At 44.2% G+C, this 20,399-nt stretch overlaps 1 protein-coding gene across 1 annotated transcript in view; it reads right to left on the bottom strand.

Annotated features, from left to right (window-relative positions):
• The window catches only part of LOC120716243, a 39,417-nt gene extending 19,228 nt beyond the window's left edge, over nt 1–20,189 (bottom strand). The window contains exons 1-2 of the mRNA XM_040003696.1: nt 19,138–20,189; nt 16,384–17,527 (exon numbers count right to left, since the gene is read on the bottom strand). Coding sequence (XP_039859630.1) covers nt 16,384–17,527; nt 19,138–19,280 — 1,287 coding nt within the window. The 5' untranslated portion in view covers nt 19,281–20,189. The remainder of the gene's footprint in view (nt 1–16,383; nt 17,528–19,137) is intronic.
• Nucleotides 20,190–20,399: the final 210 nt, after the last annotated feature.

The raw sequence follows: 20,399 nt of genomic DNA, 5'->3' as shown, positions 1-20,399 counted from the left end.
TAATAAGACGATGTCAGAGGAATTGGTGCACAAATTATCATCACTCACAGATCAGTGCTGTTGCTCTCTATACACAGTTCGCACGATTGCAAAGTGAAAGCAAAAAAACAAGCGCAAATTCAAACGCGATTTCAATATGTCACATATTGACAGTGGCTCACCGATGCCAATGACATAATTACCCAGCTACATTTCTGAAAGAATGCAAAAGCATTGACATATATTTTTCCTTCCTACAATAGCCCGACGGGCAGGGTAGCCCGTCTGAAAAAAATCGCTAGCCCCAGGACGTCGGGCTAGCGATTTTGCGAGCCCTGTATCTGATTGAGGAATTACTCATCTTTGGAAAAGAGAGTTTATTACAGAGAAATGTCTCTTTCCAAAATAAAAGCTATACTATCCGCTTCTTCTGGGCTATATTCTCAGCAGCATAAGGAGAATCATGTGCTAACAGCTGTCTAAATGACTCGGCTAAAGTTAGTAGCATGCTTGTTTTTGTCTTTGCACTAGGATGATGTCGGCGTAAATGTGCAGTCATATTCGTTGTGTTCCCACTAGTGCTTTCAGGTTAATCTCGTTGAAATGACCTTAACGCCACAACACGGCAAATCTCCGTTAACGAGCTACCGCCGATCGCCCCGTGCATGGGGCTAGACGGCCAACACGTTAACGAGCTAACTGCGCTAACACACTAGTTCCCACCCATGTAATTGAGCATTGCGTGGCACATCCAACATACTGTTTTACTTTAGTCCATGACTTGCTTACCTTCAGGGTCATACGTCACATGAAAACCAAAATAATTCCAAACGCCAGATCTGAATGAGAGTGGGGGAGGTCCATCTTGCAAGGAGAGCTTAACTTCTGTCTCGCTAGCTTGCCCTGTGCTCTTCCTTCTGACTATGCTGTCTGTGTTGAGCGCTCAGTGGATCTGCGCTCGACAGTGCAGCCTAGGCGGAGTAGTCGAACGCAGATTCACTGAGCGCTCAACACAGACAGCATCGTCAGAAGGAAAGTTGATAAAATAAATTACAAATGTTGTATTGTTCGATACATATGCGTACCGAACCGAAAGCACTGTATCGAACGGTTCAATATCGATACGAATATCGTTGCACCCCTAATATTATATATATATATATATATATATATATATACAGTGGGGCAAAAAAGTATTTAGTCAGCCACCGATTGTGCAAGTTCCCCCACTTAAAATGATGACAGAGGTCAGTAATTTGCACCAGAGGTACACTTCAACTGTGAGAGACAGAATGTGAAAAAAAAAATCCATGAATCCACATGGTAGGATTTGTAAAGAATTTATTCGTAAATCAGGGTGGAAAATAAGTATTTGGTCAATAACAAAAATACAACTCAATACTTTGTAACATAACCTTTGTTGGCAATAACAGAGGTCAAACGTCTACTATAGGTCTTTACCAGGTTTGCACACACAGTAGCTGGTATTTTGGCCCATTCCTCCATGCAGATCTTCTCGAGAGCAGTGATGTTTTGGGGCTGTCGCCGAGCAACACGGACTTTCAACTCCTGCCACAGATTTTCTATGGGGTTGAGGTCTGGAGACTGGCTAGGCCACTCCAGGACTTTCAAATGCTTCTTATGGAGCCACTCCTTTGTTGCCCGGGCGGTGTGTTTTGGATCATTGTCATGTTGGAAGACCCAGCCTCATTTCATCTTCAAAGTTCTCACTGATGGAAGGAGGTTTTGGCTCAAAATCTCACGATACATGGCCCCATTCATTCTGTCCTTAACACGGATCAGTCGTCCTGTCCCCTTGGCAGAAAAACAGCCCCATAGCATGATGTTTCCACCCCCATGCTTGACAGTAGGTATGGTGTTCTTGGGATGCAACTCAGTATTCTTCTTCCTCCAAACACGACGAGTTGAGTTTATACCAAAAAGTTCTACTTTGGTTTCATCTGACCACATGACATTCTCCCAATCCTCTGCTGTATCATCCATGTGCTCTCTGGCAAACTTCAGACGGGCCTGGACATGCACTGGCTTCAGCAGCGGAACACGTCTGGCACTGCAGGATTTGATTCCCTGCCGTTGTAGTGTGTTACTGATGGTGACCTTTGTTACTTTGGTCCCAGCTCTCTGCAGGTCATTCACCAGGTCCCCCCGTGTGGTTCTGGGATCTTTGCTCACCGTTCTCATGATCATTTTGACCCCACGGGATGAGATCTTGCGTGGAGCCCCAGATCGAGGGAGATTATCAGTGGTCTTGTATGTCTTCCATTTTCTGATGATTGCTCCCACAGTTGATTTTTTCACACCAAGCTGCTTGCCTATTGTAGATTCACTCTTCCCAGTCTGGTGCAGGTCTACAATACTTTTCCTGGTGTCCTTCAAAAGCTCTTTGGTCTTGGCCATGGCGGAGTTTGGAGTCTGACTGTTTGAGGCTGTGGACAGGTGTCTTTTATACAGATGATGAGTTCAAACAGGTGCCATTCATACAGGTAACGAGTGGGGGACAGAAAAGCTTCTTACAGAAGACGTTACAGGTCTGTGAGAGCCAGAGATTTTCCTTGTTTGAGGTGACCAAATACTTATTTTCCACCCTAATTTACGAATAAATTCTTTACAAATCCTACCATGTGAATTCATGGATTTTTTTTTCACATTCTGTCTCTCACAGTTGAAGTGTACCTCTGGTGCAAATTACTGACCTCTGTCATCATTTTAAGTGGGGGAACTTGCACAATCGGTGGCTGACTAAATACTTTTTTGCCCCACTGTATATAGCGTAGTGGTTAGACTACACGCCTTTGGAGCAGAGGATCGCAGGTTCGATTCCTGCCTGGGGCGTTTGTATCCAGTAAGGGTCCTAAGGCTAGACCCCCTATGCTAAGCAAGCCTACCGCAGACATGAGCGAGACAGATAAATATGAAGACGTCGCCCGGATCAACAAGGTCCGCGTCAGGTGTTGAGGAACCAGGGCACCCTGACGACAAGTGGGCTACTGGAACAAGAAGGCATCGGTGGGCAAGAGACGAAAACAGGGCATTGTTGGAATGCTACTATGCAAGTAACCCTGGCGGAAGGGGCTACACGAATAGGATGAGGGACCTATGGATTCTTCGATAACCAACATCCACAATGACAGTGAAACAACTAGTAGCTCAGTGTTCCAACATTCGAAAGAAGGGACTGCTATCACAGCTAGAGAATTGACGAGGTACAACACAAATGCTACGGCAAGGAGGAGTCAGGACGCCAGATCAGGGGGGAGATATCATCACCCCTACCCGAGATCTACAATACAGCAGCAGTGACCAGTGAGATGCTTGGCTACAAGTTGAACAGCCACAAGGGGCAGTACCCTCCATGGAGAAGGAGGCTAGAGGGCAAGATCAAAGTAGCACGGAGGGAGGTTAGCCAACTAACGGAGTTGCAGAAAGGTGCGGCAAAGAAGGTGCATAAGAAATCCAGCCAACTGTCCATACCTGAGGCCTTGGAAACTGCCAAGCAAAGACTCACAGCCTTGGCCAGCCGTTTGAGGAGGTACACCAGAGAGATAGAAGGCAGGAGAATAAACCAGCTGTTCTCCACAGAACCAGCAAAAGTGTACTCTCAGTGGCAAGGGAACAATATGAGAACAGCACCACCAAGGCTGGAGACGGAGCAATACTGGAAGAGCATATGGGAGGAGGACGCAACCCATAACGGCAATGCTCAGTGGCTAGTGGATCTGAGGGCAGACCATAGCGACCTCCCTGAACAGGGTCCAGTAACCATCACAGTGGCAGATATCCAAGAAAGGGTCTCCAGTATGAAGAGTTGGACAGCACCAGGGCCCGACATGGTTCACGCCTACTGGAGAAGCTGACTGCACTCCACGAGCGTCTGGCAGCACAAATGAACCAGCTGCTAGTTAACGAGAGACACCCGGAATGGCTAACCGAAGGTCGAACGGTCCTGATCCTCAAGGACCCCAAGAAGGGACGGGTCCCATCCAACTACCGACCAATAACCTGCCTCAGTACTACATGGAAGCTCCTGTCAGGCATCATATCGGCTAAGATGAACAGGCACATGGGTCAATACATGAGTGGGGCTGGACAAAGCTGGACTGAAAGACAGCACGGAAGCACTAATCATGGCAGCACAGGAACAAGCACTAAGCACAAGATCCATTGAGGCTGGGGTCTGTCACACCAGGCAAGACCCCAGGTGCAGGCTGTGTAAAGATGCCCCAGAGACAATCCAGCACATAACAGCAGGGTGCAAGATGCTAGCAGGCAAGGCATACATGGAATGCTATAACCAAGTGGCTGGCATAGTATACAGGAACATCTGTGCCGAGTATAACCTGGAAGTCCCAAGGTCAAAATGGGAGACGCCCCCAAGGGTGGTGGAGAATGACCGAGCTAAGATCCTGTGGGACTTCCAGATACAGACGGACAAAATGGTGGTGGCTAACCAACCGGACATAGTGGTGGTAGACAAACAGAAGAAGACAGCCGTAGTGATCGATGTAGCGTTTCCGAATGACAGCACTAGGTGCGGTGACTCCCAAGCTAGGCGAGTGGCTCCAGCAGATCCCGGGAACAACATCGGAGATCTCTGTCCAGAAGAGCGCAGTCCTAGGAACAGCTAAGATACTGCGCAGGACCCTCAAGCTCCCAGGCCTCTGGTAGAGGACCCGAGCTTGAAGGATTGACCGCCTGCATGGGGCGAGTGGGGAATTTTTTTTTTTTAATATATACATACTCTATATATCGCTATATGTGATGTTGAGATGAACTGCACTCCTGGAAGTGCTTACAAAATGGGTATTATTAAAACCTGATTCTTTGATCCCCATAATAGAACAGATAAAACCCAACTCAGAGTGGTCAAAACATTTTATATTTAATTCAATCATCTTCCAGAAGAGAGAGCCTTGCACAACGCCAATTGCAGAATCTCTAACATTAGAATCATAAAATGTGTCTCATATAGGTGTTATTTTGGTACTTTACACGTCACACAGTTTCAACAGCTCCTAATATGGTACAAGTTCCTCTTTTCTGTCTGGCTTCCCGTATTTATTAATATGCTTGTATAGCTCTAGACTAACTTCCAGTTTTTCAGTCTGGCTTTAGTAACCCCCAAATTACATTAATCCACTACAATTTTGGATGTATTAATACTGTGATTTGAAATGTCCTAAATTCAAATAGAACATCCAAAATGTATCCACTGATTGTGCAAATTGTCTTTCTGAAGTTGTAACTTTTATTAAATTGTCCTTACAGCTTATAGTCTGTAAGGACAATCAGCATAGAGCATACAAAATGAACAGTCAAGTCTCCAGTTCATGCTAATAAATAAATAAATGGAAAACACCAGAGTGTGAGGTGACAGGGGACACTTTAGTGTACAGTGGTTCCTCGCTATAATGCAGCCTTTCGCGGCCTCGCTGTTTTTTTAGGTGCAATTTTCCATGCTTTTTTTTTTTTTTTTTTTTTTTTTTACAGTGCATTGTGTTCTGCGTCCTGATTGACAATGGTCTACAGCCAATCAATCTTGTGCCGTGTCTCCTGTACAGTACAGAATGCGTTCAGCTTGTCAAATTTACATAAATCTTTGTTCGCTAGCAGTGTGACTCTGAAGTGCTGTACTGTATGTTTGTAAGTTTTCTCCCCAACAAACACAACAATGTTGACCAAATGGTGTGTCAAAGGCACCTGCGGTAGCACCCAAAAGGCACAGGAAGATTTTTTTTTTTTTTTTTTTCAAAACAGTAGGGCAGGGTTTTTTTTAAAGATGTTTTCTAAGCTTTCTCTTTTTGTTTATGTCTTCTGTGATCTTTGGGGCTTGTTCTGAATTCTCACAAGAGGACAGTGTTGGCCAGGTAAATGTAGGTAATAGGACTGGGACTAGCCAGGATGACTCAGCCAGGACTGGTGTCCTACACCACCACATGTGTGCTGCTTAGCTGTCCAGTCCACTCAATACTGCTGAGGTATGAGGTATGTACTGTATGTGTGAACAAGAAGCTGTACGTTTTAAATAACCATATGAATTATACTGGTGTTTCTGACTATCGCTCATTGTATTAGGGTCATTTAGAGAACTGTTTGCTCCCAGTGATCTTTCTTCTGCCAATTAATTTTCATGGTAATACGATAACATGACATTGAGACTAACTGACGACTGTTTCCTCTTTTGTTTACTTACAATTATTTTACATATGATTTGACAGCGCATGATTTGTCAACTTCTATATTCTTCCCTCTCTGATATGTTAAGTTTGTTATTTTAGCCTAATAATGTCCTCCCTCACTAACATCTCTTTGAGCCTGAAAAGCCTCTTCTTCTTCTTCTGGGTCATCTTTTGGCTGTTCCCTTTTGGCGTCACCACAGTGGAGCATCTCCCTCCATCTTATACTACCTGTGACACACCAACCCTCTTCGTATCTTTCTTTCCTGTAATATTCTCGATATTCACAAGCTATTGTGAAGAGCTATTTGTGTATATGAGCTATTTGTATATATTAGAGCTATTTCTTATATTTTGTAACTTTGGAATATATTGTATTATTTAATTTAGTTCAGTTTGTTACTGTTCTTATTGTCTGGGAGCAACTGTAACCACATAATTTCCTGAGGCATTAATTCTGATTTCATGGCAAGCCTCCTCTTTGGTCTTACTCTTTTCCTCCTGCCTGGCAGCTCCATAGCAGATCAACATTGGTCTTCTGCTTGACTATCTCCAGATCTGCATAGAAATTTCATTGTCCTATATTTGGAAGATTGCTTTTGAAATGTTTAGATTGTTTTTTTTTGTATATTGAAAGCTATGTCAATGATTGAACATGAATATATAAATAATTATTTGTGTGATCTGTAATTTGGAACAGAAAATGCAAAACGTGAAAAAAGTCTTAGTATTGGCTAGTTAAAAAATGTATTTTTAATCAAGCAGTTTAATTGAGTTAGTGATACCAGGAACCATAGTAGTCCATGGTCACATTGAAGGATCCCTGAAACTGCTGGCTAAGAAAAAATGGGTCCCGACAAAACGGTGTTCCTGTCTTTGGGAATGCACAGCAGTGGCAGACATGGGCTGAGGCTCACCTGCGGCTTGGCAGCGTGCAGTGGGGTCCTGCACGCTGCCCTCCAGCGGACGCAAGGCAGGTCCCGTGGGTGCGCAGAGCCCAAACTCTACTACAGCAGGTCCCTCCTGCGCTCTGGCCACCGCCGACCTCTGACTCCGGCTGCAAGGGACTCTCCCACATGCTGTCCGCTGGCTTAGGTCAAGCACCACAGTCCAGCACCTTGACCCCCAGGTCCCTCTGGTGCTCTGTCCAATGGGTTGGGCTGAGCAGGTGGTGGAAACTGAGGTTGCTCGACTGCCCTCCTCTGTGGAACAGGAACAGGTGAAGGCACCTGCCGGTCACCAACCGCCTCCCATCTGTGGATGGGGGTGAGGTCAGCAGTCCGGAGCAGTCCGGATATCAGCCACTCCACTGCAGTCGAGGGACACCGGTGGTGTCGGCCAGGAGCAGACTTTAGCAGCCAGACTCTATATCAGGTGTATCTGGCGCTCAGTCCAGTTCTCCAGTTCCTCCACCTCTCGGGGCGACACCGCTGCCTTCTCCCTCTGCATGGCCAACAGAGGCACTGTTGAGAGTATTCTCACCAGCTGCATCACTGTGTGGTATGACTCTTGCAAAAAGCTGCATCAAGTAGTGAGAACATCCGAAAGGATCGTGGGCGCTTCTTTTCTCTCCCTCCAGGATATCTATTGCACACGCCTCACCTGAAAAGCCCTCTACATTACAGGTGACTCCACTCATCTGTCCAACAGCTTCTTCAGTTTGCTGCCATAAGCAATGCACTTGATTTCTTCTTATGGTTGCCTTTGTCTTCACAGTTACCTTCATTTCCCACTTACTAACCTTCAGCACTTCCCGATTCACTAAATTACCTCCATCTGTGCTCATTTTCTTCATCAGCTGATAAAAGTACCCCTTACATCTTATCAATACACTTTTTCATCCCTTTACTAGTCAATTTCCCTACATTTTATGTCAGGTCTGTAGTAAGAAGCGGACCCAAACACAGTGGTGATTTCCCCAAATTCCACCCAGTGCTTGTGTCCATGGCATGAATCGTGAATCTTCAATTCTCTGTACAATGGCTCTGCCCCCATGACAAACTCCATTCCCAAATCTTAGTGAGAAAAAAAACACATCAGTCTATCGGGCAAGCAGTGCGCACACAAAGTTTTCACTAGCGAACAGGGGCTTTAATGACAAGTAAACTCAACGATCCGGCATCGACTGAAGCTCAGCCACACAGTTAAGTAGGGAGGCTGATGACGATGCTTGCTCGTAGGGGGTCATATGATTGTTGGGTTTTTTTCTGTTGTATAATTGTACGATCTACAATTGAGTTGAATTGAACCTGCAAGGTTTCAGAGAGGGAGATTAATGGAAGCCCCAACCTCTTGGCGAGGGTCTCATTGATAAAATGTTGTTCTGCCCTAGAGTCAACACATTTTCAGTCAGGCCTGTCAGTATCCCCACAGCTACTGATGGGCAGCATCTTTTAGCTGCGAGGGGCAGGAATCTGCAAAATGCCCCTTCTTTTCACCTACAATCTATCTTATTCTTCAATCAGGGTAGGACAGCTTGGCATGGCCCAACTGCATTGGCTATTCCTACCAGTCTACCTGCTCGTGTTCCACCTAGCGCCGGTCTGCAGACAGAGACCCTTTCCAAGGGCTCGAGCTTCTACCAGCCTGCCGAGGTCCACCAGTCCATTTTCCATACTCATGCATATGATCATCCAAAAGGTCATTATATCATCACTTATTATGATGGCGGCGCGTGAACAACGCGAGGCTCAGTGTCTCTCCAGAATCTGCTATTTAGCGGTTTTTTATCTACTTTTAACCGGATTATTCGTCCAGAATTGCTGTGCGTTGCTGACCTACAGCAGACAAGAGCTTCTGGACATCTGGACTCATAACTCCAACAGTTTTATCGCCGATCTCCGACTCATCCCAGAGATCTCCAGGACACCGGAGGCTGCCCACTCTCCCCGGCCGGGCGGAAGTGCACGCAGACGGCGCCGAGATCGTAAACAAAGGCGAGGTAGGCGCGGAGGGCTACGGGCTAAGCTAAAGCTAACACCACACCGGCTGCCTTTACCCAGTATTTGCCTCGCCAATGTCCGTTCTCTGGCAAACAAAATGGATGAGATACGGCTCTCCATCACTAACAACTGACGGATTATGGACTCAAATGTCATGTTTTTCACCGAAACATGGTTGAACAACAGCTGCCCGGACAATGTTATCGAGTTAGCTTGACGCCACACACACCGAGCCGACAGGCTAGCAGATGACTCCGGCAAGACCAGAGGTGGAGGTTTGTGCATTTATATTAACAATGCTTGGTGCATGAACTCCACTACTACTGAGAGTCACTGCTCACCTAATGCGGAGTTTTTAATGGTCAAATGCAGACCTTATTATCTCCCCAGAGAACTCACTTCGATCATACTCACTGCCGTGTATATCCCCCCCGACGCTAATGCTAGGTTGGCCATGAAAGAACTTTCTGCAGCCATTAACAAACACCAGAATAAACACCCCGAGGCTGCTTTTATTGTTGCTGTCGACTTCAACCACACCAACTTAAAGACAGTCCTCCCCAGATTCCACCAACATGTCTCCTGCCACACCAGAGGACAAGACTTTAGACCATGTGTATTCCAACCTGGCTGGAGCCTACAAAGCCACACCCCTCCCCCACATTGGACAATCGGACCATCTCTCCCTGTTCCTCACACCTAGGTATTCACCACTCATCCAACGTGTGAAACCTGCTGTGAGGACAATTAAAGTGTGGCCAGAGGGGACAGACGCAGTGCTCCAGGACAGATTTAAAAACACAGACTGGAATATGTTCACCCACACAGACCTGGACCAGTACGCCTCATCTGTACTGGATTACATCTCCGAAACCACAGACAGTGTCACCACCCAGAAACGGATCACCATGTACCCCAACCAGAAGCCTTGGATGAACCGGGATGTTCATCTCCTCCTGAAGGCCCGCAACACTGCCTTTAGGTCAGGAGATGCACACGCCTACAGTACAGCCAGGGCTAATCTAAAGAAGGACATCAAAAAAGCCAAACACCATTACAAAAAGAAGGTAGAAGAACACTTCTCCAACTCCAACCCCTGACGCATGTGGCAAGGACTCCAGACCATTACAGACTACAGGACCAACAAACCCTCCCCCGCATCCTCTGATGTCTCCTTCCTCAACGAGCTCAACAACTTTTATGCTCGTTTTGACCGAGGGAACCCCACAACCACAACCAAAGCAGACGTGACACCAGACCACCAACCTCTGACTCTCTCCCCCACCGATGTAGGAGCGGTGCTGAGCAGGATCAATGTCCACAAGGCTGCAGGTCCCGATGGCATCCCCGGGCGTGTTCTCAGAGCGTGTTCTGGGGAGCTTGCAGGAGTGCTCACAGACATATTCAATCTGTCCTTGGCCCACGCTGTGGTACCGGCCTGCTTCAAATCCACCTCCATCGTCCCGATACCCAAAAACTCCAACCCATCTTGCCTCAATGACTACCGCCCAGTAGCACTCACCCCCATCATCACTAAGTGCTTAGAGCAGCTGGTCCTAGCACACTTCAAATCCTGTCTCCCCCCCACCCTGGACCCCCACCAATTCGCATACCGCCAGAACAGGAGCACAGAGGATGCAGTCTCCATCGCACTGCACTCTGTCCTCTCACAACTGGACAACAACAACACATACGCCAGAATGCTGTTTATAGACTTCAGTTCAGCATTCAATACAATCCACCCCTCACAACTCATCAGGAAACTGACAGACCTTGGCATCAGTTCCCTCATCTGCAAATGGTTACTGGACTTCCTGACCAACCGCCCCCAACATGTCCGGCTGGATAACCGCTGCTCATCTACAATCACAATGAACACCGGTGTACCACAAGGCTGTGTGATGAGCCCTTTCCTCTACTCCCTCTTCACCCACGACTGCAGACCTGCTGATGGTTCCAACACCATCATTAAGTTTGCAGATGACACCACGGTGATTGGCCTCATCAGTGACAACGATGAGGCCGCCTACAGGGAGGAGGTGGATCGTCTGGCTGAGTGGTGCGACAGAAACAACCTGCTGCTTAACACCGAGAAGACCAAGGAGCTCATCGTGGACTACAGGAGGAATGCTGACCCACATCCACCCATCCACATTAAGGGGACGGCTGTGGAGCGTGTGAGCAGCTTCAAGTTCCTGGGAGTCCACATCTCCGAGGATCTCACCTGGACGACCAACTGCTCCAAGCTGGTCAAGAAGGCTCACCAGCGCCTCTTCTTCTTGAGGACTCTGAGGAAGAACCACCTGTCCTCAGACATCCTGGTGAACTTCTATCGCTGCACCATCGAGAGCATCCTGACCAACTGTATAACAGTCTGGTACGGGAACTGCTCTGCCTCGGACCGGAAGGCGTTGCAGAGGGTCGTGAAAACTGCCCAGCGCCTCGCTGGAGCACCACATCCTGCCATAAAAGACATCTACAGGAAGCGGTGTCTGAAAAGGGCTGGGAAAATTATCAGAGACCCCAGTCACCCATCACATGGACTCTTCATCCTCCTGCCCTCTGGGAGGCGCTACAGGAGCCTCCGGACTAAGACCACCAGGTACCGGAACAGCTTCTTCCCCACAGCTGTCAGACTCCTGAACTCTGCCTCCTGACATCTGACCCACGTTAACACATGGACTGAACATACACACACCCACAATGGACAACCGTACCCTCAAACACACAATAATAACATGGACTGAACCACCACTCACAACCACTAGCACTTTATAGCCTCTATAGAAATTATCCACACCCTCACTTATCTTAACTGCACTACTGTATAGCTCTGTGTAAATAATCATTCTGTACATACAATAATTTTTAACTCTACAACTGTTTACAACTTGCATAGTTCCCATTTCTGTATAGCTGTATAACTCAGATTTCTGTAAAGTTATTTATTTCATATTCTGTATAGTTTTTCATATTTATATCCTGTTCATATCCTGTACATGTACTCACTACAGCCTGTACATACCTATAGTTATAGAATATTCACAACATACTTCATACCGTGTACATTATAACATACCATAATAGACCCATTTCTGTAATATACTTACATATCTATATTATTGCTAATATATATTGTAATATATCTATATCACTAAAGCACTTCTGGATGGATGCAAACTGCATTTCGTTGCCCTGTACCTGTGCATGTGCAATGACAATAAAGTTGAATTCTAATTCTAATTCTAATTCTAATATGAGATCTCTGGGTGAGTCCTTGGTACTGCTTGTGCTCATTTCAGCGCTCGCCCCGTCACCAGTTCCACCACAAATGAAACCTTGGCACAGTCTGAAGCATAGGCTTGACTCTGCTGTCTGAAAAGCACATTGCATGAGAAAACCTGCACTTTTATCCAACTCTGTCAATATTTTTTCCGACACCAGTAGCGGATGCTCCCAAGGAAAGGGTGAAGGGGAGGTAGAGGACAGGCAGCAGGAAGGCAGAGAGGGTGGAACATTTTCTGCCATGGTGAGGTTGAAACATACATTTCAGTTTGGTAACAACCTGGAGGAGCACATTCTGTTCCTTTGAGATATGCTGCAGCATTTTCTTATGGCGATCCAAAAAATCTGCCTGAAGTGACAGCTCTCGCTGAACAGGGCTCGAGTCCACTGGGTCCTTTGCTGGCTGGATCATTCTGTCAGGTCTGTGGTAAGAAGCAAACCCAAACGCAGCACTCTTCCAACACAAAGTTTTCACTAGCGAACTGGGGATGTACTGACGAGTAAACTCAACTGATCCAGCTTCGAATGAAGCTCTGTCACACAGTTAAAATGGGGAGGCTGCTGACGATGACAATCAGCTCCAGCTGGCGAGGGCTGATGAGCAGCAAGTGTGGCCGACTTCAGCCTGGGAATACTTCCCGGTCAAATGACACTTGAAACTGGACTTCCGGAAACACACACATCAAAACACAGAAACACAGAAACAGGGAAATAGAGAACCGGGAAGGGAGCCAAGACAAAACAAAGCACATGGACACAACGGGCAGGTCGACCGGCGAGGACATTTTAATTCACTTCCATGCCTTTCATTCTCTCTCACCGGTTCTGAACATGCATTCACCTCTAGTTTTGTCTAGCCAACAATATCACAACCCAGGCCCTGACCGGTCGGGTACGGAAATGTTGATGATGTGCATGTTTGATTTGGCAAAAACTCAAACAGGGGCATCTGGGCTTGTGGCTGGCATTAGGACTACACTGGCTTGTGGCCATCCCCCTACCTGGGTTCAATTACATCACATCTTGACTTTTTGATTTAAAATCCACTGTGGGGTTGTGTGGAGGCAAAATTACAGTCTTTCTCCAGCAAATTCTGGATATGACTCTAAGACATTGATTTTTAAAATAAAGGTACTGTTATGGCAATAGCTTAAGAAAATGCACTTGAAGACATTAAAAATCCTCTTTTTTAACATTATATAGAGGACATGGCAGTATAAAACATATACAAAAACCCACATACCTACAGTCGATTTAGAATCACCAATTAACATAACGACATACATGTCTTTTATAAGAGACAGATAAGAGGAAGCTGGAGTACCCAGAGAGAACCGCCAATCCCCACATAGAAAGGCCCAGGCTGCATTCAAACCCTGGAGCTTATAGTATGAGGCACCAGTGCCACCACACCACCATGCTATCTGAAAGCAAATGCCAAATGTCTAGCAAGTGATAGTTTAATCTTTGATGTTTGTTTTTTTTAAAGGATCAGTGCATAGCATTTATAGGCATTTAGCCATAAGTTTACAAATTCAAACTCACTGAATATACCTTTCACTTTCCAAAAATGCAAATGCCTAGGGGAGCCAGCATAACAGAAGAAGACCCATCCAGGTCATCGTACTATAAGGAGCTTGGAAAGAAAAGCGTCTGGACTTCTTTAGGTTGCTTGAAGACGTTTCACCTCTCATCCGAGAAGCTTCTTCAGTTCTAGGGTCAAATGGTGGGGAGTCCCAGATTTAAGCTCCATGGGAGTGTCTCCTCAAGAGGGACAATGGATACCCTATGATTCTCTACCTAAGCATACGAGCCGAGGTGTGAAAACAGGTGTGGGTCACAATCAGCCAAGGTTTCGGGTGAGCTCATTGTGAAACCCAGCCCCACCCTATCATGTGATTTCCTGAGGTCAGATGGCCCAGGGTGTGAGTGGGCGTTAAGGCGTCTGGGAAGGGATCTCAAAACTGGATTATAGATGGCAGACAGTTGGTGTCGTAAGCCACCGCCTCTGTTCAAAGATGGTCGCTCACAGAGGACATACTGTCAAATGGCTTCTTTCACTCCTCTTTCAAACCATCTGTCTTCTCTGTCCAACATGTGAGCATTGGCATCCTCGAAAGAGTGACCTTTGACCTTTAGATGCAGATGGACCACCAAGTCTTGTCCCGTGGAGGTGACTCTTCTGTGTTGTGCCATGCGTTTATGAAGTGGCTGTTTGGTCTCTCCAATGTAGAGGTCTGGGCATTCCTCGGTACACTGTACAGCATACACCACATTGTTATGTTTGTGTTTAGGAGTTTTTCTTTTGGATGAACCAGTTTTTGTGTGAGTGTGTTGCTGGGTCTGAAGTACACTGGGATGTTGTGCTTGGAGAAGACTCTCCTGAGTTTTTCCGATACACCGGCTACATAGAGGATGTCACTAAGGAAGGAGGCATGTTGTACAAAATGCTCAGAGTAGAAATGTAACATATAAGACCCAGTCCATTTAGCTAACAAAAACAAGGCAGTTTGTAGGTGATTGTAAAGAAAAGATGAGATAATTATTTATACTACCCTTCAGTTTTGGCACTGGGCCCCCCCTGTAGCCTGAACAATGGTCCTTTATATAGAAAGTCAGTAATAATATCTTGAAATATCAGAGTTACATTTTCAAGTACCTCTCACTTTGTCTTTTTCATATCTGACTTTTTGTCACCTGAGTACAATGTGTCAGCTTGCAGCTCAAAGTCTAGGATTTTTCCCATGGTTAGCCCACAAGCGGTATTACAGCTTATGTCCTATATCATAGAGGGCTTTATATTTTATTTTGGCATCTCTATCCTGTTCTCAGTTGAAGTGTTCTCCGTTTTCATTTAGTTTGAAACAAATTAATAAGGGGTATAACATTTTCCTCCTAGAATACTCTAGAACTTGAAATTTGTTTAAAATTTACCCTATCAAGCCATATTCTGTAATCGCCCCACAGCCCTGTTCAGAGGGCTTTTTTGCTACAGCTGCTTCAAATCTCTTCAAAAAGCCAGATGCAATTTTCACTCATACGATATGTTTTATCTTCCAATGAATATGCAACAGGGCAATTATAGACAATTATGCTAACAATAGCAACAAAGGCAGCAAACACACACACATTCATTGTGTATGTGTGTTTGCAGATCTTCCAGAAGTAACCCCCTCGCAGCAACATCCCACAGCTCTCACAGCCGCATATGCTCTGGATTTGTTTGGTTAAATGATCAAAGCAAATGGCAATTGTATAAGGTAAAGGTTGTTGTCTTCCCTTTCTTTGCCAAACTTGCAACTTGCATTTAAGATTTTAGGTTTTTGCATCATCAGAGGAATAAAAGTTGAAATGAGCCCATACTGAAGGCTTTTTTTTCATCAATCTTTGTAAACTAGTAAAAGATTACTCTTAGAGATATAAAATCTCTTTCCTATCAAGAGGACTCTCCATTTATATAAACAAACTGGAGTCTATTAGATAGATATGATACAAACTACTGCAGCGCATTACCTGTAATACCTACAGCATGTTCTAATCGCTCTAACAGGATATTATGGTCAACAGTATCGAACGCTGCACTGAGGTCTAGCAGGACAAGCACAGAGATGTATTTAAATTTAGGGGTTTTCAGAATCAGATTCTTCTAATTATAAAGCTACTAAAGATTCAGACACAAAGCCTACCTCATTTCTGCAGATTTATTTTCTTATTTTGTGTTTTTCCTGTTGCACATTTCTAACTTTTATTTTATTTCATTAGAAAATGTACAAATTAAAATGACACAAGATACAATAAAACCTGACTGCATAAACAGTTTCTGATGGAGAATTTATTTTGAAACTGTTCTGGTGTATAATTTGTTTCCAATGACAGGCAAGGAAGGCTGGTCCATTGGTCCAATCAGGTTTGAAGGGGGATTTAAACACCAGCAATCCTTCACTGTATAACCTGGTATAGTCATAGCTACCTCTTGCACCAACCTTTTCGTAGCTCTCAGCTTCAACATGTTTATGCTGGCGGAGCTGTTTGGCAACTGACTTTGGCAGCATTTGGTGAAGCAGATCTTCAGCCAGCTGCCTCTGGTGCTTAAGGTCTTGTGTTTTCTCCTTCAGACTGTGGGCATAGTTTTGTATCCACTCTGTCATCTGTTTGAAAGAGAACATCACCACAGGGTAGATAAGGCACGCCATGGCCAGCAGGCATATCCTCATACTGAGGCCTGAAGAGATGGATCGAGAGCCCGCCCTGAGAGCCAACACTGCACGATCAAATAAACACTGCTGAGTGTTTGTCAGAGCTTGAATTCCAGTGTGAGACCCAGACAGACGTTCCGTACTTGTGCCAGAGATCTGCCATTGACTTGTGTCAAAAATATAGGAATGCTGAACATCCAGCGTAGTGTTTATCTCGTGGTCTATGTTTTCTAGCCAACAGTCATTCAGTTTCTCTGTCAAAACCCTGGCAAAGCTGAGGTAGCTCAGAATGTATGACCATCTAAACTGGAAGCCAGTAGGAGTTTGCATGTGGCCAAAGTCTCTCAACTGGTGGTTGAGCTCAATAAATGTGACCAACAGTCTTGCAGACAGTACATCTCTCCAATTAGAATTCTGTTTGGCCTTTACCAAAGTATCTTCTACTGTACACCAGACGTCAAGAAGTCTTTCAATAGCCAGTGAGAAAGCAAGAATTCCACTTTCACTGGTAATGTTTGTATCCTGTGAAGTATTTAAAAATCCTTGAATGCTCCTCACTAGCTCTTTGCAAAAGCTAGGAAACTCAGTACTGCAAGGAATCCCGATGTCATTACTTCGACCCACCAGTTTGTCACAGTGATTATCAAAGATGAGAAAAAGCATCTTAGGAAAACTTGCCTCAGCTGTCTCATTCCCTACTTTTTTGGAAAATAAATGTCTCGTCTTTTGAAGTTTACTGACAAGTTGCAGGAGAGTTAGAGTCTTGCATGAAGTCAGCTCGCTGTAAGCTGCTTCTGTAGTGTACAGCAAGTCAAAGTTGGAGTTGACGTCGATGAATACAGATCCAAGCAGGGCCATGAAAGAGAGGAGGCAGGCTGTCAGAATCCGACGAACAGTCTGGTTGCTGCCTGAATGGGAAAATATGGAACATCTGCAAAAGAAGAATACAGTTTGTTTAATGTGCTTCAGACTAACTACCCAATGCTAAGTACTGTCTAAATGCTAATTACAGGCACTGTTTTTGTTCCTTTTAGACAAATACCGGTTTCTAGACTCTGTATTTTTAAGCTTTAATGTTATTGCGCCCACTATGCTGGCACACATGCGAATTAGTGCTAAGTGACACATTAAAAAAAACAAGAATTGAACCACACAGCTCATAGCAGGCCATGTTATTTGGCAGGTGAATATGCAAGTGCATATTATTTGCATTACAAATATTCCAAAGGACATCACTACCAGACGTTTAACTGGGTTTTAGTCCTTTTTTAAAAAAATGTATTTTGCTGGGACTGTTGCAACACATCATACAACATGTTGTTGTTGGATATTTTTAATATTAGTGGGAATAATCTCACTATATGTTATTGTACAGATGCATTCTTTATTACTGTTATATTTAGTGGTAGAATCGTTACAAAACAATAGATCCTATTATGTGCTATTGTCAAATATTATTATTATTATTTCTCAAGGACTGATATAGGGACACAATTCTTGCCCCAAATCATTTGACTCTGTGGTGAGATGGCTGCTTTTACTTCTGTCAGGCGTATGTCTTATGGATCTTGAATTATTTATAATGTTAAAACAAAGTCCTAAAAACACCTCCCTATTTAAGTGAGGGAGGACAGGAATAGATTATTTAACAGAATGTAGAATCGGAGAAATTAGAAAAATTCTAGTGAAAAGTGAAGATTTGCCTTCTTCCTGTGTACTCTTTGGTCTGGACCCATTTGAGTGCCCAGTATAGTCCTATTATAACTTGATCATGGATTTTCAGAGAAAAGCAGAGAAAAGCAGGGGAATGATCTGAAAAGCTTGTGTTCAGGTCATTCACCTGACCTGAACACAAGCCTGGAGACGAGCTACTTCAGTTTTTGTTTTTATTATTTTATCATGACAATATAACTTGTGGTTGTGAATTTATTAACTTTATCAAATGAATAGTGCTGAGTGGCATTTTGTAGATTTAATTAAGTGAAAGCCTCTTTATGAGGTACACCAGGCACCTCCCTTCAGCCTTTTTAGCCAACCTAAACTGCCAGCTCGTTAGTAGGAAGCCTCAGACCAAATCCCTCCACAACTTCCACATTACTTTTCTTTTTGTTGTCACTTTTTTGATTTTCACCGAGTTTTTAATTACTTGGTGTGATGTCGCAGTTTCTCAGTGCAAAACAGTTATATGTTATAGGACAGAAAACATTAACCTTAACTTTAATGTTGTTGAGTGTAGAGGTCCACCAATATTTAGATGTACTGTGAATAAAGCTGATAATCTCTTCATATTCTTTGTTTAGTGCAAACAAACTAAGCAAACTCTTGTTTTCCGCTAAATAAGATGCAAACTTATCCAATTAGTCATTATTATGAAGACAACATAAACATGCCCTAACTGCAATCTGTCAAGTAGTCAGTCAGCAGAATCTACAGCAAATGTGGAAAATGTATTTATTTATTTAATTTTAAAAGAACCATATATTCCAAATGTCTGCCTGTGTTTGGGGGGTTTTCTCGGTGTGTCCTAACTTTCTGTCTCACCTGCACAGCTGACACTCGCTGCCCGCATCGTGTTGCCTCCCCGGAGCGACTCTGCTGTTCTTTATGAACCTTCTTTTGAGAGAAGCTGAGGACAGCGTCCCAGATGCAAAACACTGTTTTTTCATCAAGTCCAAGGACGTCATGAGACTTGTGCTGGAGCTGCTGTTATTTGATTCACCGCAGATGATAGAAGCTGATAGAAGTCAGCGCAAGTCAACAGTATTGTCCACTTAATCTGTGGCCTTAAAAAATTTAGATACTGATAAAAATAAATGTATTCATTCAAATAAAACGCATTTAATCCAAAATACACATTAGGTTAGTTTTACCGTAAAAGCTGTTTCTGCCTTTCGTAGCTCTGTGATCGCCGGCCTGTGCGGGATGTAGTACGCAGCCTCTCTCCCGAGCGGCGGGGCACGACTAAAGCTGCATGTCTCTTCGATGGCACAGGCTCCAGCGGTTTTATTATGAAAGTGATCTCGGTGGACAGGAAGTCGTGGTTTTCCTGCCAACTATTTGATGTTTTATTGGTAATAATTATTCAAATTTGATTTAATAACATGGCCATGGTTAACCTGGCACAAGTCTATCGATCTATTTCTAAAATATAATGTTTGGGATACAGAATCATATTTTCTATGAAACTGTAAATCTCTGCAGCAGCTCACAGTTATTCATACAGCATAAATTCCCCTAATGTTAATCAGCCTGAAAATATCTGGCTGATTACAGCCAGATATTTTACATCTGGAAGCTGAACTGAACCGTGTCCACAGGCTGATCTGCACGTCCCACTCTGCACGGTCTCGGATTAACTCTAATTAAATGCTATACTCATATAATCCCGTTCACCTTTTTGTTCCTTTAGAATCATATGCCATTCACTCTTGTTGTTGTTTGTCTTGTCTTTCTATTCTCCTCTTTTTCCTGTCTTTTCCTCAGCCAACCAGTGGGACGGATGGCTGTTGCTGTGGAGCGATATAAACAAAACGGACTAAACTGACTGAAACGTTTCATTGGTCCGATAAGTTCACTACCCAGACTTTTGTGTTTTGCAGTGGTTTCACTGCATTTTATACATTTAAAAAAAAAAATATATATATATATATATATATATATATATATATATTTGTCATCTCACTCGAAAACATTTCTTTCGATTAGATGTAAAGAAAGAAGTTCATGTTTTCCGAAGAGATATCTGGAAATTTCAGTTTAGATTCAGGAATCGAAGCGCACATATTTGCACAGCTCTTTTTCCT

The sequence above is a fragment of the Simochromis diagramma genome, unplaced genomic scaffold (genome assembly GCF_900408965.1).
Source record: "Simochromis diagramma unplaced genomic scaffold, fSimDia1.1 OVJJ01000466.1, whole genome shotgun sequence".
NCBI lineage: Eukaryota > Metazoa > Chordata > Actinopteri > Cichliformes > Cichlidae > Simochromis > Simochromis diagramma.
The sequence above is the reverse complement of the archived record's forward strand: the minus strand, read 5'-3'. Positions and strand labels throughout refer to the sequence as shown.